The sequence below is a fragment of the Leguminivora glycinivorella genome, chromosome 5 (assembly GCF_023078275.1).
Source record: "Leguminivora glycinivorella isolate SPB_JAAS2020 chromosome 5, LegGlyc_1.1, whole genome shotgun sequence".
Classification (NCBI taxonomy): domain Eukaryota; kingdom Metazoa; phylum Arthropoda; class Insecta; order Lepidoptera; family Tortricidae; genus Leguminivora; species Leguminivora glycinivorella.
Genome location: NC_062975.1, coordinates 2,409,171 through 2,433,307, shown reverse-complemented (window position 1 = coordinate 2,433,307; position 24,137 = coordinate 2,409,171). Strand labels below are relative to the sequence as shown.

The 24,137-nt window shown below is 42.6% G+C and overlaps 2 protein-coding genes across 2 annotated transcripts in view; one reads left to right on the top strand and one right to left on the bottom strand.

Annotated features, from left to right (window-relative positions):
- Window positions 1–2,366: 2,366 nt before the first annotated feature.
- LOC125226521 (ran-binding protein 3) lies at window positions 2,367–16,805 on the bottom strand. The gene is made up of 7 exons (XM_048130507.1): window positions 16,704–16,805; window positions 16,125–16,217; window positions 15,409–15,803; window positions 5,603–5,758; window positions 4,126–4,238; window positions 3,559–3,682; window positions 2,367–2,996 (listed from the first exon to the last, which is right to left on the bottom strand). Exons 1-7 carry the CDS (start codon window positions 16,720–16,722, stop codon window positions 2,682–2,684), a joined length of 1,215 nt encoding a protein of 404 aa, XP_047986464.1. The 5' UTR covers window positions 16,723–16,805; the 3' UTR covers window positions 2,367–2,681.
- A 3,328-nt stretch (window positions 16,806–20,133) lies between these two features.
- The window catches only part of LOC125226431 (kelch-like ECH-associated protein 1B), a 33,188-nt gene continuing 29,184 nt past the window's right edge, over window positions 20,134–24,137 (top strand). Inside the window, exon 1 of the mRNA XM_048130414.1 lies at window positions 20,134–20,434. Within this exon, the coding sequence (XP_047986371.1) occupies window positions 20,410–20,434 (25 nt within the window). The 5' untranslated portion in view covers window positions 20,134–20,409. The remainder of the gene's footprint in view (window positions 20,435–24,137) is intronic.

Sequence of the window (24,137 nt, the reverse complement as noted above, 5' to 3'; positions counted from 1 at the left end):
CCCTAATAGGATACTTAGTAGCACCAATCAGGTAGTCAATTAGGCGACAATTAAGTTGTTTGACGACAACCGCTAGTTAAGCCGTCGCGGGGTTTAATATTTAATGCGGAGTTTATGTTAATGATGGGCTACGTTTACACTATTCGGGCAAACATAATTCATGATGATTTAAAATCTGAACTTTTCTTTACTTGGGAAACGTTTTCGAATTCAGGTACGAAATAGATTAAAATTCAGAACGATTGATTTATCTAAATGTATGAAAGTGACATGGGGCCCATTTCTGGAAGGCCAAAGCTACAAGTTACAAGTGGTAAATGTCTAATATGGCAAGTTGAAAAAAAAACTTCCGCTTGTAACTTTCAGCTACCTACAAGTTACAATTTACAAGCGGTTGTATTGACAACCGCTCTTTCGAGCTTGTCATATTAGACAACTTCCGCTTGACTTTCATTTTTAAGAAATGGGCCCCAGAGCTTCAGTAGCGCTATTGTGAGTTTATAGCGTGCTTTTCTTAAAATTCAGAATTATTGCTATAAAGAACATCGCCATCTAGCGTTACTATTAGGTAACTAAATAATAGCCCAATATACATTTTGACTGACTCACTATGGACTCATTCTCTTTGTAGAAAGGGTGAAAAATATACATTTTCAAGACATCTTTGTGCCTACACTTTTTTTCTACTGACAAAGCGAGTGTGCTAGAATAAACTTTTGAATTTTAAGTAAACAACAGGAATTTGTATTGAATACTCTTTGTTAGTCTTAATTATTTATTGTAATACATTATGATCGATCAGAAATTAAACAATTACACATATTTGGCATCCAGCTGCGGCCGAACACTGTAACATGCTTCAGGAATGTGAGACGAACCGCTCGCACTTCACGCTTTTGTACTACACTAGGACCACAAGTAAAATGCCTTTCCCTCCCTGCCGATATGACTTCCACCCAGTTTGGCCCGCCATCGGCACTGGTCACACCAATACCGAGTCAGCTGAGCTGTTGGCGGTAGAAACAAACAAAAGATACTCGCTCCCGTGTGAATAGAAGAGACGCGATGATAGCGCGAACGAGTTATAGTTCGTCACCGAGCGATGAACTGTAAATCACTCGCTCTCTCTTTTATTTACACGGGGGCGTCTATCGTGTATTCGCTTCTACAGCCGATAAGGCATAGCAAGTAAGTAAACTCTTTATTGTATCACCAGAAAAAATATACAAGACATCAAATATAAAAGAAAGAAGGAAGTACAAAGGCGAACTGAATGAAGATAAGTAATGATGTTAGATTTAAATAGTAACAATTCTATTATCTTGCATAGCTTACCCGATTTTACTGGGACCGGTGCCATAAGCCAAGAACCGGGTCCACACAGGGCGAACAGCGCCGCGAGGCTGACGGGCAATGTAGACGCGCCTCGGCCGAGGTAACAAGCATTTTCTAGGCCGAAGCACGTCCCCATTGGCCGTTTGCTTGTAAAATGCCTCGGGATACTACTAGCTCTTTGTGAACCGGTTTAAAGTAGTTGAAAGCATTACTATTCATCATAATCTTTGATCATATAAATTAGTTTGTTACTACAAACTGTCAAATCTCTATGGAATTTATATGAAAAAATGTAGTTAGCTACTTTTTAGTTGTTTACTATTCATAGAGATTCTGTAATAATAACAGCCATCTAGGTTACGTTTTTCAATTTTTAATTTGTTTTTTTTTATGCATGGTCATGAATGTTTAATAATTCAGTGACCACAAAACAATGGTGTAATACAGCCCTTGAAATGCGTTTATGCGTCTGTCCCGTTCTATACATAATTCTGCACAATGCCTTAGATGAAGATCCTCTTACAACGGTCAATTTTCAGATAATTCGCGTTTGTACGGGACAAAGGTAGACTATTTCATGGAATGCCCGCTAACAGATTTAGCTGCTATACCCTACACCTCTACTCCTGGGGCACATTTAAATAACCATAATTATAATCTAATCCTTTCAACTACTTTCATTAGCATTTTTATATTAAAGGAAAAAATGGAAAAATTTACGCTTCCGGCGGGACTTGAACCCGCATCATTTGCAATCCGTGCAAGGCTCTTAACCAATTGAGCTACGGAAGCCGCGCCGGACATCGCAAATCTTTCCATGCCTTTCCTTATCCTTCCTTTCCTTCTTCTTTCCTTTCCGCCGGAAGCGTAAATTTTTCCATTTTTTCCTTTAATATAAAAATGTTTAGAATCGTTAGCAGACGTTTCTGCTTGTTAAAAATATACTTTCATTAGTATTGCGGTCGGTTAGCCGAATTTTTTAAAACAACTAATTCAACAAGCGCATCGATTTAAACATTAAATAACCCTACGCGTAGTGACGTATTCACAATTTGGATCTCTCGGATGGCCGAAAATTGTTCAATCGAATTCAATGTTTCGTCGAACGTGAAAATCTAATATGTTCTTTCCTTGACAGAATATTTTTTTATTTAAATAATTGTTTATATATGTTAGCTTTGTTCTATCAATTGTAAGGAAAGAATATATTAGATTGAATTTTCAACGTCACATTAGATAAAAGAGTTCGTCACATTGGTCACAATTCTATGAACTCACGAGCCGCAAGGCGGTCTCTCACTGGGCACGGGCCGGATCACTCTATTAGAATATCGGGGCACTGTCTCTTAGGGGACGTCTCGTCGCCGACCGGTTCTTTTCTCTTGAGCGGGTTGGCGTCCTTGTTTTCTGTATCTTCCGCATCCTTGTCGTCCGTTTCGTGTTTTGTCTCTGCGTCCTTGTCTCGAGTGTGCGTCTCGGTCATCGTCATCGTGTGGCGGAGCCTCTAGACGGTGCGAGTGCGTGCGCGGGAGTGTGTCGGCAGTGTGGTCGGGCTCGCCAGTCTCGCGCGAGTCGTCGCGGCGTGCGGGCGCGGCGCGCTTGCTGAGCGAGATGCGAGCCAGCACGGCGCGGTGCAGCTGCACGATGTCGCCGGGGTTGCCCTAAAATGAGACAATTTTTACTAAATATAAGATGGGAGAAAGACAAACGATATGATAAATCTATTGGTAAAGCGAAACCTACAGAAACGTTTCTACTTGTTTCTTGTGGTAAGTGATCCTAAAACAGAACAGGCGAAGATGACAAGGTATAAAATAAACTTGTAACTTTAAATTTACATCTCTGGCACAGAATACCGTTAAAAAAAAGAAACTTCACACAAAACCGAAGTTTGCAATTCAAGGTCAAAACTAGGTACTTGTCCAGCTCTCATGACACCTAAATTTCGGCCATTTAAGGTTTTCACATTATCAGATATCGGTCCGACATCCGATATCGGATCGGATAATGTGAAAACGCACTAACTAAACGCATGGTTGTCGAAAATCAAACAATTAACTTTCCTGTTACAGCATACGCGGACGTCGAGTTTCACGCACTATATACAAAAATGCAAGTAAATTCCTCTGCCTCGGGTTTCGATTGCCTAACAAGCCTCTAGTAGATGACCCCTGAGTCCCCTGACCCTTCAAATCAGTAACATTATTAGCCTTGTACGCTCACCATGATGAGGAACAGCTTGACCTGGTGCGCGGCGTCGGTGGCCGTGATGCGCAACGACTTGCTGCCCGCGCGCTCCGCCACCATGTCAGGCCAGATCTTCGTGTTCAACACTACGCGGAGAGACCTGCAACATGAGATGGAAAACTAAACGACTGCCTCAATAATACTTTCACATGTAACTGGATTTAGGGTGTCCTCTGAATTGAACACAGAGTTGTTGTTGTCGCCTGAATGTAATTTAAAAAATGTCTCCTTAGTATATTTTGTATAGGAAGGACGCGCAAGGGACGTCGCTTGGCGCGCGCCAGGTGACGCGTCGTTTGGCGCGCGCCGCGCCGCCTGGGGGCGCGTCTTCCTATTCAAAATGTACTGAGGAGACGTTAATTAAATTACATTCAGGCGGCGTGGCGCTGACGTCCCTCCGTCCGTCGCCTTGTGTGTCGGCAGTTCTTCAAAGAACATTTAGAAATGTTTGGTTTCATCTCGTGTTAACAGACACAATGGTTGTCGACTTGCGGAAAATGGCCAACATAAAGTACATGTACTGATGAAACGTGTTAGCGTTACCCAGCCACCCTGGCGACGAGCCGGGAGCCGCCGTCGGCGTCGTTGAGGCGCAGCACGCCGCGCCCGCGCTCGCGCCAGCTGCCCGCCTCCCACGCGAACAGGCGGCACGACACCTGCGATATACAACCAACTATTATTGGAAATTCTTCAACAAAGTGATTTGGTTACCTACTCCAGTAGAATTAGCTTAGTACATTCAAATGGAACAAATTAAAAGCTCCACTGGACTTTCTAGAAGATACGAGGACGTAGTACCCTAAGATCTGCTTAATCTTTACTATAATGATTGGAGAGTTATCACAAGACTGAAAGACATGGCGTGATCTGTTATCGCAGGCCAAGTTTCTCTTTGGTTAGCCGTATTAACAACTTGTAGTTTAAATACCTACCGAAATATTTAGTGACACGCGATAAAATACACTTTTTTGATATGGAATTTTAGTCCCCTGGTTCCTTAAATACGACCCTATGTTCAAGTAGGTTTGGCACTGGCAATTGACACTTTTAACCACTTAAATTCTTTCTTCAAGCATGCTTATGACCAGGGCCCGTAACTTTCATGCAGGTGACATAAATTGGACATCACGCTGCAGATAATCCTATTGATTGATGAATAATGATTATTAGGGTGGAGCGAAAAAACACTTTTCTGGAATTAGCAAACCTAATAGTTATCAATCAATGCCCCTTAGTCTATGAAGCCTTTGTGCAAATTTTCAGCTTTTTAAATCAACATCTTCTGCTTCCGCATTGGGGTTGAAATTTTGAAAATCTCATACAAACCTAAAAATTCAACTTTCATAAAAAAAAAATTTCGGCAGTATTATGAGTATATGTTATTGATACATATCATTATGAGAAACTACAAAAAGTTGCGAAAATAGCGTCAAGAATCGCCAAAGTTTGTCTAGTTTCAGTACATTCACCAAAATAGCCGCTAAAATACTGAAAATTGGCGATTTTTAACGCTATTTTCGCAATTTTTGGTAGTTTCTTGTAATAATATGTATCAATTATGTGTACTGGACATAATACTGCCGAAAAACATTTTTTATCTAAAAGTTGAATTTTCAGGTTTGTATTGTTGATTTAAAAAGCTGAAAATTTCCACTAAGGCTTCATAGACTAAGGGGTATTGATTGATAACTATTAGGTTTGCTAATTCCAGAAAAGTGTTTTTTCGCTCCACCCTAATGATTATCCAATCATTATTCATCAATCATTTTAATCATGACCTTAAAACTAATCTATTCATACGTGAAATAATTAATACCTGAAATAATTGAAGTAATTTGTACATGATAAAAATTGATTAATGAATAATGATTACAATAAAACTATTTGAATCATCCTATATGCAGCGTGACGTCAAATTGATGTCATCGGCATGAAAGTTACATGCCCCGCTTATGACTTATGATGTGGGACAGGCAATAGCCATCTAACTACAGATAATAGACTGTAAGTGATAGAGTACCTGCAGCACGTTGATCTCGTCCTCCTCGCCCGTGGTGGTGGTGACGGCGGGCGGCGGCGGGCGCGCCTGCGCGCGCTCGTACTCCGCCGCCGCGGCCGCCAGCCCCGCGCCCGCGCCCGCACCCGCGCTCAACGTGGAACTGGCCCCCGCTGACTCCTGAAATATATTATTTTGTTTTAGGCAGATATGTTTATCGTACAAATATGATCATAGGCAACATGCCGACCTATGAAGTAACGTGAAGAATGTTGGAAAAAAAGGGAGGCATGGTGTACTTTCAGCCTTAGCCTTTCTATCTGTGGAAACTTGTTTCTATGTTATAAGCCTTATTGTAACTTTAGCTAGTTTTCCTAACAAATAAAATAAAAATAAAAATAAGGACAGGCTGTTGATGCTGGTGATGTTGTTGTTGTTGTTGTATGTCCTAAGGCACCCCATAGGTGCATAGGGCCTCCACAAGATCCTTCCACGCCTTTCTATCTTGAGCCACCGCCTTGGCCTCGTTCCAGCTCAGTCCATATTCCCTCAGCTCGTTCTCAAAGCTCCGCCTCCAGGTGTGTACGGGGCGTTTGCGGGCCCTCTTTCCTCCTTGAGGCCGCCACTCAAACGCGATACTGGCGCTGTTGGTAGCTCCTCTTCGAAGGGTATGACCGATCCATCTCCATTTCCGCTGAGCCACTTCCTGGGCGATCGGAGGTTGTCGGCACATACTCCACAGATTCTCATTCCTTATAGTTTTCGGCCAGAAGATACGGAGGATCGACCGGAGGGACTTATTGACAAACACTTGAAGTTTGTGCGTCAGCCCCTTTGTCACTCTCCATGTCTCACAGCCGAAGAGAAGCACGGTCTTGACAATAGATTCGAAGAGGGAGATTTTCACGCGGCGAGTAAGCACGTTTGAATCCCAAACAGGCTTGAGTTGAGCAAATGCAGCTTTTGCCTTCTTAATTCTGCTCTCGACGTCATCGTCTGCACCTCCCTAACACGACAGTGTACTGCCGAGGTACACAAACTTGGAGACTGATTCAAGGCGGTCGTTTTTGAGCAACAAAGGTTCCTTACAAGCTGATTGTACTCGCATATTGACAGTCTTCCGTCGGTTGATTCGCAGGCCCATGGCTTCAGCTTCCTCTTGAAGACTCTCAAGTTTCGCTTTTAGGTGGGCTAAAGATGGCGAAATCAGCACGATGTCATCGGCGTAATCAAGATCTTCCAGTACCTTTGTATGCCAGGAAATGCCTCTTGGCGTTTTGACCACTCTTCTCATGACATCGTCGAGCAGAATTATAAATAGCAGTGGAGACAGGAAGCATCCCTGCTTCACACCGGCACTTATTTTTATAGGCGCTCCCATTTCCTTTTCATGTATCACCCTACATGTGCTCCCCTCGTACAGGGAGCGGATGATGCGGATGACACACTCGGGTATGCCCCTGCGACGAAGGCTGGACCACAGCGCGCTCCACTTCACGGTATCGAAGGCTTTTTCAAAGTCCACAAAGGCGAGGAACAACTCCGACTGCCATTCGACACTCTGTTCGATCAGGATGCGTAGGGTATTGGTGTGGTCTGTGCAGGAGCGAGCAGGGCGAAAACCTGCTTGCTCGTCCCTCAGCGTCTCTGCCACTCTTGGAGCAATGCGATTGAGCAGTATCTTTGCTAAAATTAACTTTTGCGGCTGTGGGCAGGAGCGTTATGCCGCGCCAGTTATCGCATTGCGATAGATCACCCTTCTTTGGGACTTTCACCAAGAGTCCCTGCTTCCACTCATCGGGTACTCGTCCAGCTTCCCAGATACGGGTCAGTAGAGGATACAGTAGAGTTGCAGATGTCCCAGGATCGACCTTCAACATGTCCACGTGGATGCTATCAATGCCCGGCGCTCTCCCCGGTTTCAGGGACTTCACCGCCACCAAAACTTCTGCAAAGGACGGTGGAGCCGTTGGCACACCCAGTAGCTCGTCTGGGAGATCATTACTGGTATGCTGGGTGTCAGGGGATTGGGCTTGCTCCAGCAGGCTCGAGAAGTGTTCGGTCGATCTTTGCAGCTGCTCGCTTGAGGTGCACAGGAGACTGCCGTCTTTACCTTTCAGCGGTTTCTTTGCTGTACGTGCCCGACGGCCGCTGAGGCGGCGCGTTACGTCGTACAGCTCGCGCATGTCGCTGCGGCGTGCGGCGGTATTTGCGCGCTCCGCCAGCTCGTCTGCGGCTCGGCGGCGGTCTCTGCGCGCGAATTTCCTGATCCTCGAACGGAGGATGCGTACCGTTCTCGGAGACTGGACGTTTCTGGCTCTGTAGAAGATTGCAGCAGGAGATTAATTTGGTGCCTATCTTCTATAAGCTGCCATAGATCTGCTGACATCCAGCTCTCCCTGATCGGCTTCGTGTACCCGAGCACCTCTTCACCGGCTCTCGTATAGGCGGTGCGGATGCGGCTCCAAGTTTCGTCCAACTGCTCATCTTCAAGTTCCTCTAGAAGTTCGTACTGATTCCTGAGACATAGGCGAAATTTCTCCCGCGATTCAGGGTTCCGGAGTTTGCGTACATCGAAACTTCTAGAGATCTTCTCGGACTTGCGGCGGGGGACCGCCAATTTTAGCCGCACTTCAGCAACAACAAGATGTTGATCGCTGTCCACGTCGGCTCCACGCCGGTTCCGCACGTCCAGTAATGAGGACCTCCAGGTACGGCTGATCGCAACATGGTCAATTTGGTTACGTGTTACCAGGGACCGGACAACCCCTTCCGCGCTACAAGCCTTTCATTGGGAATCCCTAACGTAAGGACGACCCAATCGAGAGGCTCTCCCTTTCGAACTGCAAGCCCATTCATTTGACTAGCCCTTACAAAAAACTTAGCAAAACAATAAAGCTAGCCCTGTGCATTGGCTTACCGCTATCCGATACGGCTTGCAATCCTTTAATAAGGGTTACCCTTATTTTAAGCGCTATTTATAAGGCTTTCCCTTTTGTTAAAGCGTAGTCGAGCCTTGCGTGAAAGAGACAGGATTATGAATCTAAGCTATTGTAAGAACAGGAAGGAAAATGCGCTGTTGCCACTCCGCACTTTGCGCCCCATTTTTAATTTTTCAACGAAACATGTTTTCGTTGGATAAAAGTAGAACACGGCTAGAAATTATTTTTAATGAACCGGGAGACAAGGGACTGATGGCTGGTAAATGATCATCGTCGCCCATAGATCAGTATGTATGTTCGTACGTATGAATGTATGTAGGTATGTATGAATGTATGTAGGTATGTATGTATGAATATAATTATGTAAATATGTATGTATGCATGTAAATATTCAGTGTTGGCCGAAAATCAATACAATTAACCATTAACATTACACATTGAAAACGTTAATTGCCAACATAAAAACAAGCCGTTTTCGTCATCTAAGTCGCCTTGATGAGTTAATTGGGTGAGCAGTAACCAAGGTAGAGCTGATGCTGAGCCCTGGCTTTTCCCAGGGGAACGCGGGTTTGGAGTAACATGGGCAAGCGCTGTTTTCGTCATCGGACTTGTCTTGGTGAGTACTTGTGTGAGCAGTAACCAAGGTAGAGCTGATGCTGAACCCTGGCTATTCCTAGGGGAACTCGGGTTTCGTGCAACATACGCAAACGCTGTTTTCGTCATCGGACTTGTCTTGATGAGTACTTGAGTGAGCAGTAACCAAGATAGAGCTGATGCTGAACCCTGGCTATTCCTAAGGGAACTCGGGTTTCGTGCAACATACGCAAACGCTGTTTTCGTCATCGGACTTGTCTTGATGAGTACTTGAGTGAGCAGTAACCAAGATAGAGCTGATGCTGAACCCTGGCTTTTCCCAGGGGAACGCGGGTTTGCAGTAACGTAGGCAAGCGCTGTTTTCGTCATCGGACTTGTCTTGATGAGTACTTGAGTGAGCAGTAACCAAGGTAGAGCTGATGCTGAACCCTGGCTATTCCTAGGGGAACTCGGGTTTCGTGCAACATACGCAAACGCTGTTTTCGTCATCGGACTTGTCTTGAGGAGTACTTGAGTGAGCAGTAACCAAGGTAGAGCTGATGCTGAACCCTGGCTATTCCTAAGGGAACTCGGGTTTCTTGCAACATAGGCAAACGCTGTTTTCGTCATCGGACTTGTCTTGATGAGTACTTGAGTGAGCAGTAACCAAGGTAGAGCTGATGCTGAACCCTGGCCTTTCCCAGGGGAACGCGGGTTTGGAGTAACATAGGCAAGCGCTGTTTTCGTTATCGGACTTGTCTTGATGAGTACTTGTGTGAGCAGTAACCAAGGTAGAGCTGATGCTGAACCCTGGCTATTCCTAAGGGAACTCGGGTTTCGTGCAACATAGGCAAACGCTGTTTTCGTCATCTGACTTGTATTGATGAGTACTTGAGTGAGCAGTAACCAAGGTAGAGCTGATGCTGAACCCTGGCTTTTCCCAGGGGAACGCGGGTTTGGAGTAACATAGGCAAGCGCTGTTTCCTTCCTCGGACTTGTCTTGGTGAGTACTTGTGTGAGCAGTAACCAAGGTAGAGCTGATGCTGAACCCTGGCTATTCCTAGGGGAACGCGGGTTTGGAGTAACATAGGCAAGCGCTGTTTTCGTCATCGGACTTGTCTTGATGAGTACTTGAGTGAGCAGTAACCAAGATAGAGCTGATGCTGAACCCTGGCTTTTCCCAGGGGAACGCGGGTTTGCAGTAACGTAGGCAAGCGCTGTTTTCGTCATCGGACTTGTCTTGATGAGTACTTGAGTGAGCAGTAACCAAGGTAGAGCTGATGCTGAACCCTGGCTATTCCTAGGGGAACTCGGGTTTCGTGCAACATACGCAAACGCTGTTTTCGTCATCGGACTTGTCTTGAGGAGTACTTGAGTGAGCAGTAACCAAGGTAGAGCTGATGCTGAACCCTGGCTATTCCTAAGGGAACTCGGGTTTCTTGCAACATAGGCAAACGCTGTTTTCGTCATCGGACTTGTCTTGATGAGTACTTGAGTGAGCAGTAACCAAGGTAGAGCTGATGCTGAACCCTGGCCTTTCCCAGGGGAACGCGGGTTTGGAGTAACATAGGCAAGCGCTGTTTTCGTTATCGGACTTGTCTTGATGAGTACTTGTGTGAGCAGTAACCAAGGTAGAGCTGATGCTGAACCCTGGCTATTCCTAAGGGAACTCGGGTTTCGTGCAACATAGGCAAACGCTGTTTTCGTCATCGGACTTGTATTGATGAGTACTTGAGTGAGCAGTAACCAAGGTAGAGCTGATGCTGAACCCTGGCTTTTCCCAGGGGAACGCGGGTTTGGAGTAACATAGGCAAGCGCTGTTTCCTTCCTCGGACTTGTCTTGATGAGTACTTGAGTGAGCAGTAACCAAGGTAGAGCTGATGCTGAACCCTGGCTATTCCTAGGGGAACTCGGGTTTCGTGCAACAAACGCAAACGCTGTTTTCGTCATCGGACTTGTCTTGATGAGTACTTGAGTGAGCAGTAACCAAGGTAGAGCTAATGCTGAACCCTGGCTATTCCTAAGGGAACTCGGGTTTCGTGCAACATAGGCAAACGCTGTTTTCGTCATCGGACTTGTCTTGATGAGTACTTGAGTGAGCAGTAACCAAGGTAGAGCTGATGCTGAACCCTGGCTTTTCCTAGGGGAACGCGGGTTTGGTGTAACATAGGCAAGCGCTGTTTTCGTCATCGGACTTGTTTTGATGAGTACTTGAGTGAGCAGTAACCAGGGTAGAGCTGATGCTGAACCCTGGCTATTCCTAGGGGAACTCGAGTTTCGTGCAACATAGGCAAACGCTGTTTTCGTCATCGGATTTGTCTTGATGAGTACTTGAGTGAGCAGTAACCAAGGTAGAGCTGATATTGAACTCTGGCTGTACCTAGGGGAACTTAGGTTTGGTGCAACATAGACAAACCCGGTTTTCGTTATAGGCCCTGCCTTTATGAGGACTTGGGTGCGCAGTACCCAAGCCAGCGCTGTAGCTGAGACCTGGTGGTACCTAGGGGAACTCAGGTTCGGTGCAATATAAATAAACGCTGTTTTCTGTTCATAGTATGTTTTGTGTAAAACATCTTAGACTCGTCTTTATGACTGGTACTTGGTTGAGTTGAGTAGTACCATAGAATCTGTCAAACTATTTCTGTTGATTGTTGTGAATTCTATAAAGATCGTTTGAAACAGAAATACTTTTCTGGTGGCAATCAAGCATACAGTCCGTCTGATAGTAAATAGTTACCGCAGTCTATGGACGCTTGGAACTCCAGTATTCTCTTTATTCCCTGTGTTACTATTAGTGTAATCGACTGTACTTAATTTTGATATTCAAATGGATAAACATACGTATTTTTTTAGACATAAATAAAGTGTTTTATGTATGGCAAATTAATAAATTTGTTATAACTACTTGATGTTAATATTCACTTCTGGTAGGATTTTTGTCAGTTAATATAATGTTTTATGCCTAACTTGACATTGCATGAAATATTTCTATATTATAATGCACCGAAACTAGAGTTGCCCTAGATACCGCTAGGGCTCAGCTACAGCGCTGTCTTGGCTATTGCGTACCCAAGTCCTCGTCAAGACAAGTCCGATGACGCAAACAGCGTTTGCCTATGTTACACCAAACCCGAGTTCCCCTAGGTACAGCCAGGTTTCAGCATCAGCTCTATCTTGGGTACAGCTCACCCAAATACTCATTAAGACAAGTCCAATGACGAAAACAGCGTTTGCCTGTGTTACACTAAACCCGAGTTCCCCTAGGTGCAGCCAGAGTTCAGCATCAGCTGGACTTTGGGTACTGCTTGCTCGAGTACTCATCAAGACAAGTCCGATGACGAAAACAGCGTTTGCCTGGGTTACACTAAACCCAAGTTCCCCTAGGTGCAGCCAGGGTTCAGCATCAGCTAAATTTCGGGTACTGCTCACTCGAGTACTCATCAAGACAAGTCCGATGACGAAAACAGCGTTTGCCTGTGTTACACTAAACCCGAGTTCCCCTAGGTGCAGCCAGGGTTCAGCATCAGCTGGACTTTGGGTATTGCTCACTCGAGTACTCATCAAGACAAGTCCGATGACGAAAACAGCGTTTGCCTGTGTTACACTAAACCCGAGTTCCCCTAGGTGCAGCCAGGGTTCAGCATCAGCTGGACTTTGGGTACTGCTCACTCGAGTACTCATCAAGACAAGTCCGATGACGAAAACAGCGTTTGCCTGTGTTACACTAAACCCGAGTTCCCTTAGATGCAGCCAGGGTTCAGAATCAGCTGGACTTCGGGTACTGCTCACTCGAGTACTCATCAAGACAAGTCCGATGACGAAAACAGCGTTTGCCTATGTTACACCAAACCCGAGTTCCCCTAGGTACAGCCAGGTTTCAGCATCAGCTGGACTTTGGGTACTGCTCACTCGAGTACTCATCAAGACAAGTCCGATGACGAAACCAGCGTTTGCCTGTGCTACACTAAACCCGAGTTCCCATAGGTGCAGCCAGGGTTCTGCATCAGCTGGACTTTGAGTACTGCTCACTCGAGTACTCATCAAGACAAGTCCGATGACGAAAACAGCGTTTGCCTGTGTTACACTAAACCTGAGTTCCCCTAGATGCAGCCAGGGTTCAGAATCAGCTGGACTTCGGGTACTGCTCACTCGAGTACTCATCAAGACAAGTCCGATGACGAAAACAGCGTTTGCCTGTGTTACACTAAACCCGAGTTCCTCTAGATGCAGCCAGGGTTCAGCATCAGCTGGACTTCGGGTACTGCTCACTCGAGTACTCATCAAGACAAGTCCGATGACGAAAACAGCGTTTGCCTGTGTTACACTAAACCCGAGTTCCCCTAGGTACAGCCAGGGTTCAGCATCCGCTGGACTTCAGGTACTGCTCACTCGAGTACTCATCAAGACAAGTCCGATGACGAAAACAGCGTTTGCCTGTGTTTCACTAAACCCGAGTTCCCCTAGGTGCAGCCAAGGTTCAGCATCAGCTGGACTTCGGGTACTGCTCACTCGAGTACTCATCAAGACAAGTCCGATGACGAAAACAGCGTTTGTCTGTGTTACACTAAACCCGAGTTCCCCTAGGTGCAGCCAGGGTTCAGCATCAGCTGGACTTCGGTTACTGCTCACTCGAGTACTCATCAAGACAAGTCCGATGACGAAACCAGCGTTTGCCTGTGTTACACTAATCCCGAGTTCCCCTAGGTACAGCCAGGGTTCAGCATCAGCTGGACTTCGGGTACTGCTCACTCGAGTACTCATCAAGACAAGTCCGATGACGAAAACAGCGTTTGCCTGTGTTACACTAAACCCGAGTTCCCCTAGATGCAGCCAGGGTTCAGCATCAGCTGGACTTCGGGTACTGCTCACTCGAGTACTCATCAAGACAAGTCCGATGACGAAAACAGCGTTTGCCTGTGTTACACTAAACCCGAGTTCCCCTAGATGCAGCCAGGGTTCAGCATCGGTTGGACTTCGGGTACTGCTCACTCGAGTACTCATTAAGACAAGTCCGATGACGAAAACAGCGTTTGCCTGTGTTTCACTAAACCCGAGTTCCCCTAGGTGCAGCCAGGGTTCAGCATCAGCTGGACTTCGGGTACTGCTCACTCGAGTACTCATCAAGACAAGTCCGATGACGAAACCAGCGTTTGCCTGTGTTACACTAAACCCGAGTTCCCTTAGGTACAGCCAGGGTTCAGCATCAGCTGGACTTCGGGTACTGCTTACTCGAGTACTCATCAAGACAAGTCCGATGACGAAAACAGCGTTTGCCTGTATTACACTAAACCCGAGTTCCCCTAGGTGCAGCCAGGGTTCAGCATCAGCTAGACTTCGGGTACTCATCAAGACAAGTCCGATAAAAAAACCGGCCAAGAGCGTGTCGGGCCACGCTCAGTGTAGGGTTCCGAAGTTTTCCATATTTTTCTCAAAAACTACTGAACCTATCAAGTTCAAAACAATTTTCCCAGAAAGTCTTTACAAAGTTCTACTTTTGTGATTTTTTTTCATATTTTTTAAACTTATGGTTCAAAAGTTAGAGGGGGGGGACGCACTTTTTTTCCTTTAGGAGCGATTATTTCCGAAAATATTAATATTATCAAAAAGCAATCTTAGTAAACCCTTTATTCATTATTAAATACCTATCCAACAATAATTATATCACACGTTGGGGTTGGAATGAAAAAAAATTATCAGCCCCCACTTTACATGTAGGGGGGTACCCTAATAAAACATTTTTTTCCATTTTTTATTTTTGCACTCTGTTGGCGTGATTGAAATACATATTGGGACTAAATTTCAGATGCTGGTGATGTACCAACATAAATCATAGTTCACTTTGCAGGATTTCACTTCTTAGATTGTTTGTCCATGTCTTTTTTTAAATTAATTGAAACTGGCAGAGTTCTACAGGGGCTGATCTTAAGGGTCAGAATTAGCATATTATGAATTAGCTGCAAAATTCATTGGTAAAAACTGTACGAAAATCATAATATTGTCTTCGGTTACCGTGATAGTTACTCGTGAAATAAAACTATGGAAACTGATTAAATTGCGTATAATGAATTTAATCCGTTTCCATAGTTTTATTTCATGTGTAAGAAAATCAGTTCAGTAGTTTTTCATAAACAGACAGATTAGTGGTGGACTTTGTTTTATAAGGTGGAGTGTAGCTCAAAAAGGGAGTCCTCTCTCTCACTCACTCTCCTACCTCTAATTACTAAGGTCCGACCGAGATTCGCAGCCTCGGCTGAGACTTCATACAACTTTACTAAATACACAATAATGCTTAATAATAACAAATCAAAAAATTACCTGACTATTATCCTTAACAGAGGCAGCTGCACTTGTGAACAGTAAATCAGAAGTCCCATTCTTCATACTATGCTCTGATGGCCCAGCATCCCCATTATTAACACTCTCTTGAATAACCACTCGCTCACTTAAATTCTGTCCAAAGACAAACCCTGACGTTCCAGAAGTGGGTTGCGCAGGTGCCGGGACCTGTGTGGAGGATCTGGGAGCACTGCTTGTGGCTCCGAGAGGTACAAATTTTGGGGCATCCTCCTTAGTTTCAGTTAGTCTATCTTCTCCTTTAGATTTTTCAGCTTCACTGTTGGCTTTCTCTTTTTTCTCAGCCTCTTCGGTTTCGGTGACTTTAAGAAATGGATTGCTGTTCGGTTTCAGCTGGGATGGACGTAATATGGACCCTGAAATATTTTATTTCATGTAATTTAACAATATATGATTATCAGATGCAATATATGATTAAAAACTGTCAGCTTTTCTGTGGCAATTAAGAGTCATCAATATATATATAACTTTTGAGCAATTGAAAATTACAAAAAGAAAATTATTATTAGCAGAAAAGTTTTCGACCTCCACAGAATTTGGTTACTTGTGGGTTACTTACCAGTGTGACATATTCGTAAAAATACTTGTTTATTGTTTTAATATCAGAACAGATGGGTAATTAACATTTTTTTTTTCTTTCAATCATCAGCAATAGTGTGCCTTGTTGGGATACTTACCAAATGTACTAGTTCCAAAACCAGAGGAACCAAATGCACCAAGACGTGGTTTAGCGAGCACAGATCGTGATTGAGATGTCCCATTGTTCAGTTCTGTAACAATTTTATATAACAAAATACACTACAGTACCTAAAATGAAACTGTATTCAAATAAGTTCAAGTTATACAAACAAATTATGTTGAATCTAAAGTAGAATGTGCATTAAATAAGTAAGCAACCGTTACGCTTATACTTCTTTTATCTTATTTTGCATCCCAGTCGCGTATCGACTCCATGACACATACACATAATACGTTAATATTTACAGTATGGGAAGCGTTTATAAGACAAATGTTGTTATTCAGCACATAACGGATATGTGCAAAATGTTCGCTGAATGACAAGACCAGCGCTACTTCTAATGAAGATAAAAACTACGTTGAATGTGCAGCATGGCCTTAGCTCATAAAGAGACGCTATGAGCCGTTTAGGCAAGAAATATATTAAACAGCAGTACCGATATAGATTATCTTTGTTGATGAGAACTTTTAGTATTACGAAATTATAAAGATATTTTAAGAATAATTCTTTTAAATACCTTGCTTCGCATCTGCCATTGTAGAAGATTGGGTTATTGGTTTGTAGTCGAGACAGACAACTCAGACAAGCAAAATGAGTGACAGCTAGGGCAATGTTGCCATGCCAAAAAGTAGCGTTCATAGAATTTTAATCACAACCTCGACAGTGAAGCTCTTTATGAAATCCATTTGAGTTGTTTACCAATAGGCTTGAATAGTCTACCAAATGACTTCAAATGTCAATGTCAGAGAGATGACAGTATGGTCATTATGTATGTACGTCATTGGGTGTGTTACACTAAATTATTACAATTTTTAATTTATTTTCTATAAAGAACATTCCATTTTAATAACAATTAGTTAACAGATGATATTAGAAGATATAAATGGTTATGTGAACTGAACTAAGTTAGTTAAACTATACGTAAGCAAAGTTTTGAAAGGTTCATGCGATGTACCTTGTTTTTGTGCAACTTTAAGGAACTGTGTTAGTGCATATATTTCATTTTCTGCTGGAAAATAACAGGTAAGTTTCTTGTCTATCTTAACAATCTACACAACTGTAGGTGTTCTTTTGAAACGGTAAATTGTGCATGAGACTTTCAAACACGGCATTAAACTTTAAGGTCTTTATATCATTGTCATCATTCATAACACCTTGTACTTTGAAATATTAGCTGAAACCTTTTCCGTGCTGTTGTGTAGGTAAAATGTTTTATCAACATCTTGTTTTAAATATGGAACTGGGGAGGAAAATCTTGTGCGCCGACCCCAAATAATGGGAAGAGAACAAGAGAATGATGATGATATTTTCTTGTTTTATTTACATATTATTGAAGTTGGATACTTTTTAAGATTTTCTTTTTCTATAATCGATAACTTTAATTTCTGCTGCAGACTTAATAAATAAAATATCATGTAATCAAACATTTAATTCATTATTGAAAATAAAAGATGTGTGTTAATTTAGCTGTAACTAGCATTTAAAAGTATCTTATGCTAGTTTATTAATCCATTTGTTGACAATGTGTCAACAGCCGAACCACTGTCGCAGAAAAGACATACTCATGTATGTATTTTCAGTGACAGTACGTTGACAGGTGGAACACTGTAAGCAAAAGGGTTAAATAAAATTGGCCTGGGACTTACGAGGATAACTGTACATACATACAATCACGTCTATATCCCATAAAGGGGTAGGCAGAGCACATGAACTACTCAAGTTTTAGTGCCACTCTTCGCAAAAAGGGGTTGAAAAAAAACAAAATTGTGACATTGTAGTGACAGGTTGTCAGCCTCACGCCTACGCCACAATTTAACCCATACCATATCCCACAGTCGACTTCTACGACACCCACGGGAAGAAAGGGGGTGGTGAAGTTCTTAACCTTTCACTATAAACCGTGTCCCATGATAAACACACGAGAAAACCTTTGTACTCTCTGAACTATCAACATCTATATCAGTATCTAGTTTTTGCTGATTTAATATTCATTATGTTAAAATACCTTATTGAGGAAGCTTGGACTTTAAAAACTATTTTTCAGTACAGATGGTGTTTTTTTTACGCACTTGTGCGAGAAGTGGTTCATTATATGCCAGGTCGAAACTTTGAAGGCTCATCTGTACTAAAAAACGTCGTACGATACACATGCAAAAAGGAAATTCTTTTTTACGCACTTGTATTGTAATGTACTATTTTGAGTCAACAAATTTAAGCCAAAATAACCTCATTTATGGATATTTTACGTAACAAATACTATACAAAATCCAAGCTTATAAATATAACATAGAATTATTACAAAAAAAAATTATTACCTGTGTAAGTTAGTTACACCAAATTTTTTTATACCGATAGACCGAAAGAACTTAATATTGTATGTGCTGTTCTGCCCTCATCAATTAGCAGTTTCATCATATCATCCTCCTTGCGTTATCCCGGCATTTGCCACGGCTCATGGGAGCCTGGGGTCCACTTTGACATCTTATCCAAGATTTGGCGTAGGCACTAGTTTTACGAAAGCCACTGCCATCTGACCTTCCAACCCGAAGGGTAACTAGGCCTTATTGGAATTAGTCCGGTTTCCTCACGATGTTTTTCACTGAAACGCGACTGGCAAAATATCAATAAATATTCAATATCAAATATTATGCCAGGTCGAAACTTCGGAGGCTCATCTGTACTGAAAAACGTCGTACGATACACGTGCGAAAAGGAAATTCGGAACTCGTGTCGATTTAAAACACTCCCTTCGGTCGTGTTTTAATTTATCGCCACTCGTTTCGAACTTCCTTTTTTACGCACTTGTATCGTAATGTACTACTATGTAGGTATTCTGTAGATGGGGGATTCCCCAGTAAGTGTCTCTGTCAGTATTAAACATAAAAACAGGTTATAGTTTTGTTTTAGTATCAGTACCTACCTCTTGGTCTATCCATGGCTTCCAAGTCCTCCAACATACAAGGAGCATAAATAATTAAATAAATAAATGTTATTGACGTTATTACACAGATTGACGGAATCCCACGGTAAGCTCAAGAAGACTTGTATTGTGGGTATACCTACAGACAACGATATACCGATCTAATGCGAAAAAAATTGCCTTCGTACTGTTACGGAAACGAACGAACGTGTCATGATATTTCAGCTAGTCTTAGTACAAGATGTACTGACACTACTGACTGAACTAATATGACAAATACGAACATTTCTGGAAAAATACGAAGGAAATCGTTTTCGCACTACATCTGTACATATATAACATAAAAATCATCCATGACTCAGGAACAAATATCTGTCTTCATAACACAAAATTACCTTATTGGGATTCATCCCAGGACCGCGGCTACACGCAGACCGGTCGTCAAATGGGCAATTTTATCCACCACAGTTTTTTTTCGATTTGGAAATTTTTATGTGGTTTCCACTCAGAATTCTCTTTCAATTCTAATAGGAGAAAAAAAGTGTCTTAAGATTTTTTCCCATTCCGTTACCATTTTTTCATACATTCTGTATGGCGGTGACGGAATGGAAGGTTCGAAAAAATGTATGGAAATCTTGGGACATTTTTTTTCTCCGATCAGGATCGAAAGGTTACAAAAAAAGTGGGGTGGACAACTTTGAAAAAAATGGCCCAGATATTCTTTCTCTTAGTTCTGTTGAGGTTTTAGTTTGAAATGAAACAGGATGATTCTGCCGTAACTCGTTTCATCAAGACTAAACCGAAATTGCCCCCGAGTTGAAAGGGTGGTATTCGTATTTGGCTTAGAAATAGACCTGGGTCTAATAGCAACAGTTCAGTTATAATTTTAATCGCGATTAGATATTCGTAAAGGTCACATTCCAAGCGGGAGTGATTCTTGCTGAATCACGACGGGTGATGCCGATATCCAGACCGTTTCAGACTTGACGCAGGTTTTATCAGTATTCATTGGTCTGCACAACGGAAAACATGTTTTTGTTGTTTGTAATCGCAGCAGATCGTTGGTTCGCGGTTGCCAAGTGAACTTTGAAGCCAAACTGCCGAATCGTGACAGATCGGTAGTCTGTTTGTGCGAATGATTCGGTACCTACGTGTATACCTGCCGATTATGTATTCAGTGCCCATTATAATTGAGAGTGAGAAAAGTTGGGTGTGTGTCCATTCATGAAAGTGTTGTGAGAACTAGGTACTTATATTAATTAAAACGTAAACTAATAACGAGGAATACCTATCTACACGGAAAATGGAGATCCTGTTGAGGACAAATGGTAATAAAGCATGCCTATTATATAAAAACAAAATCGCTAATCATCGTGAGTCGCCTCACCCAATACAGTGTTTCTCGGTTGTCTATTGTTTGCCCGACAGTCATTTAACATAATATTCATATGCCCGAATCTAACTTGCCTGAATTTCATTTGCCCGAATGATTTGTTTACCATAAAAATTGTATGACATACTGGTTGTTTATCCGAACATTACCTTCCATAATCATACAATGCCATACTATTTGTTAGCCATATTATTAAGTGCAATAATATGGTTTAATATAATATTCAAACGCCATAAGCAATTATTGCCATATTAATTGTTGCCCATATTATTACCTAACCTACTTTCTGATAGCAGTTTCATTTTCCAGGGGGTCACAGTTCTAACCTAACCTAACCTACTTTTCAAGCAGTTTCATTTTCCAGGGGGTCACAGTTCTAACCTAACCTAACCTACTTTCTGATAGCAGTTTCATTTTCCAGGGGGTCACAGTTCTAACCTAACCTAACCTACTTTTCAAGCAGTTTCATTTTCCAGGGGGTCACAGTTCTAACCTAACCTAACCTACTTTCTGATAGCAGTTTCATATTGCAGGGGTCACAGTTCTAACCTAACCTAACCTACTTTCTGATAGCAGTTTTATTTTCCAGGGGGTCACAGTTCTAACCTAACCTAACCTACTTTCTGATAGCAGTTTCATTCTCTAGTGCTTCTAGTAGTGTCGTCTCTGGGATAATGACGAATTTATGATTCATATTGATGATTCTGCCAAATCACATTATGGAAGTTGACTTTTCTGGTCGCTAATTTGGATGACAAATGATGGTATGGAATGTGGTAATTACTGATTTCGATGATTCTGACAAATGACATTATGGAAACTGACTTTATGGGAAACAAAGTTTCTGGCACTTGATTAATATAGTAAACAATGATTATGGCATAAGATGTTATGAGAAACAATATTATGATTGTTGAATATGGTGGCAAATAAAATTATGGCAAATGAAATTCTGGCAAATGGGGGTATCCCGTGTTTCTCAACCTGTAGGTCTCATAAGAGGTCTATTAGTAAAGCTCTTCTGTAGGCGATAGCCTATTATTTTACTACAGCTCTTAGTTTTGCGACCCTCAACACTGAATGCGTAGCCAAAGTGCCAAACGTTTACGCTCCATCAGTCCATCACGAGCGAAACAACTATGTTTATGTCGCATCGCACAACTATGGAAGACGGCCGGCGTATCCGAATGGCAAGCGTCGACGCCAGACGCCGCCGACAGAAATGCAGCCTGGCTCTGTCGCGCCAATACGCAAGAGCCATAGAGATAGATAGCTACGAAACAGATATTATAGTGAGCGTTTGTGAATTTGGTTACGTGCCCTGATACGCTACGAAGAGTACGAAGAGTAAACGATTGATACGTTCCATGTACAGGTTACAAACATGCGAGTCATGCGACATTTATCCATACTAATATTATAAATGGGAAAGTGTGTGTGTCTGTTTGTTTGTCCGTCTTTCACGGCAAAACGGAGTGACGAATTGACGTGATTTTTTAAGTGGAGATAGTTGAAGGGATGGAAAGTGACATAGGCTACTTTTTGTCTTTTTCTAACCCCCCACTCCCCTAAAATGGGGTTGGAAGTTTGTATACCTAGAGCATTCCGCAATTTTCGAATTTAACGCGAGCGAAGCCGCTGGCAAAAGCTAGTTTTAAATAAAAAGCTAATAGACCAACATGTTTTATAATCGGGTGGTTCAACTGTTTCTTGCTGTTAAGGAAGCAAGGGCGGATCCAGCAAGCTGGTATGTGTGCCCGGCCCAGGGGGTCACATGGTCAATTTGTATAGAAGGCTAGGCTCCAGGGATGGGTCATGATCATGACACCCAATGACAATCCCCCCCTGGATGTGAGGCAGGGGGGAACAGTGTGTTAGAAAATGCTACTTGCGACACAGACAGCTAACTCATGCTGAAATGTAGATTCACATAAAGAAGTAAGCGTAATCTACTTATTACATACTGTACAGTCACCGGCAATAACATCGTACAAAAATGAGGCTAAATAAATATCTGACACGTGTCATAAAGCCGATCATGATCGTTTCGATCGATCGGACAGATATCGTGGCGATCGATCGCTTTGAAACGGTAACGGAATAATAAAGTCAGTAGGATAGGAGATAAAAATCGAATCGTTGGTCGCAAGCGTCCACACACTTTCGATCCATCGTTGCGATATTCATGATCGCACGGGATTTTGTTGCGATGTCCGATATTATCGTATGCGATCAAGTAAATCGTTAACGATATTGACATACACTGTCGATCGGTCGTTTCGATTAATCTGTTGCGACGGATCGCACAGATATATCATACCGTGAATGGGGGGTTTAAGTGTCATAACTATACTCTGTACTTTTATGTATTTAAAAAAACGTTAACAAATAATTTATCAATTTTCGTGTAATTACAGCATTCGTTTGTTAACCAACCAAAATACAAAACCTAGCGGATTTGTCTCTGAGCGACCTGTTTTATAACCCCCGACGCAAAAACGACGGGGTGTTATAATTTGACGTGTCCGTCTGTATGTCTGTCTGTCGGTCTGTCTGTCTGTCTGTCTGTCCGTGTGTGTCTCTCTCTGTGGCATCGTAGCTCGTCCACTACGTAATCGGTCCACTATGTCGCGGTCGGGGGTTTTTTCAAAATTTTAATTTTGTGGTTATACTAAAAAATGTTATTAACCTCATTGTTAGGTCGTGTAATGTTTTTATTTGCATTTTGCCCTCAAGTTGTTGTATGGAGAGTAGATTTTCTTTACATTTATACCTGGATGCGGATGGCAAATATGGCAATGGACCGACAAGCGTGGAGGAATGGAGAGGAGGCCTATGTCCGAAGACGGGCGCTTTAGAGGCTGCTAAAGATAGATGGATGGATTTAAATACCCAAAGATACAGATTATAAATCAGAAATAAGATTGAGTCAGATGTTTTTGCGACCTTCTTTTTGTTCGATGTTATTGCTGTTGACTGTACACCGTTGTCCCAAGCAATGCCGCTCGGCACGATCGTTCCTTAGAGATAAACCATCTTCCTTGGTGATGGTTTCAACACGCAGGTACGTCCCCCTTAGTCCCCATTCCCATCATTACACTGATTAACTATTATTTAATACTTGAGTGTAAGTGCGTTTCCACATTATCCGATCCGATATCGGATGTAGGACCGATATCCCATACATTTAAGCCGCCATCTTTGATTTTTCCCTTTGAAATCCTTCCGACATACGATATCGGATCGGATAATGTGAAAGCGGCTGAGTGTAATTATAGGGATAGCCATGGTGACCCAGGGACAAAAATGTTGTTCGACTCTTTATCGTTCTATTCCAACTATTCCTGAATAGAAATAAGTAGTAAGTAAAACCTGGCAAAAAGGATTAGAAATTAAAAAGTGCCTGAACTTAGGTATAAGTGTTTTGTTTATTTTTACAATCAGTCAATTTTGTATCGCTAACTTGATATCACGATAGCTCGCGATAAAGCCCAAGTTCAACCTGTTTTGGTCAATGTCAATCAAGTTTTACATTGATTGTTGAATAATATAGAATTCTATACACAACCTAAACACACCGCTATGTTAATACGAGTATTACGAGTATACATCGGGCTGCAAAAGTGTACCCACTTAGA

Excerpts from the sequence above, each read along its gene's own strand:
- LOC125226521 (XM_048130507.1), bottom strand. Across the intron at positions 5,759-15,408 it reads CTGTTAAGGATAATAGTCAG|GAGTCAGCGGGGGCCAGTTC; the intron begins GTAATTTTTTGA and ends AATATATTTCAG. Across the intron at positions 3,683-4,125 it reads CTCGTCGCCAGGGTGGCTGG|GTCTCTCCGCGTAGTGTTGA; the intron begins GTAACGCTAACA and ends CTCATGTTGCAG.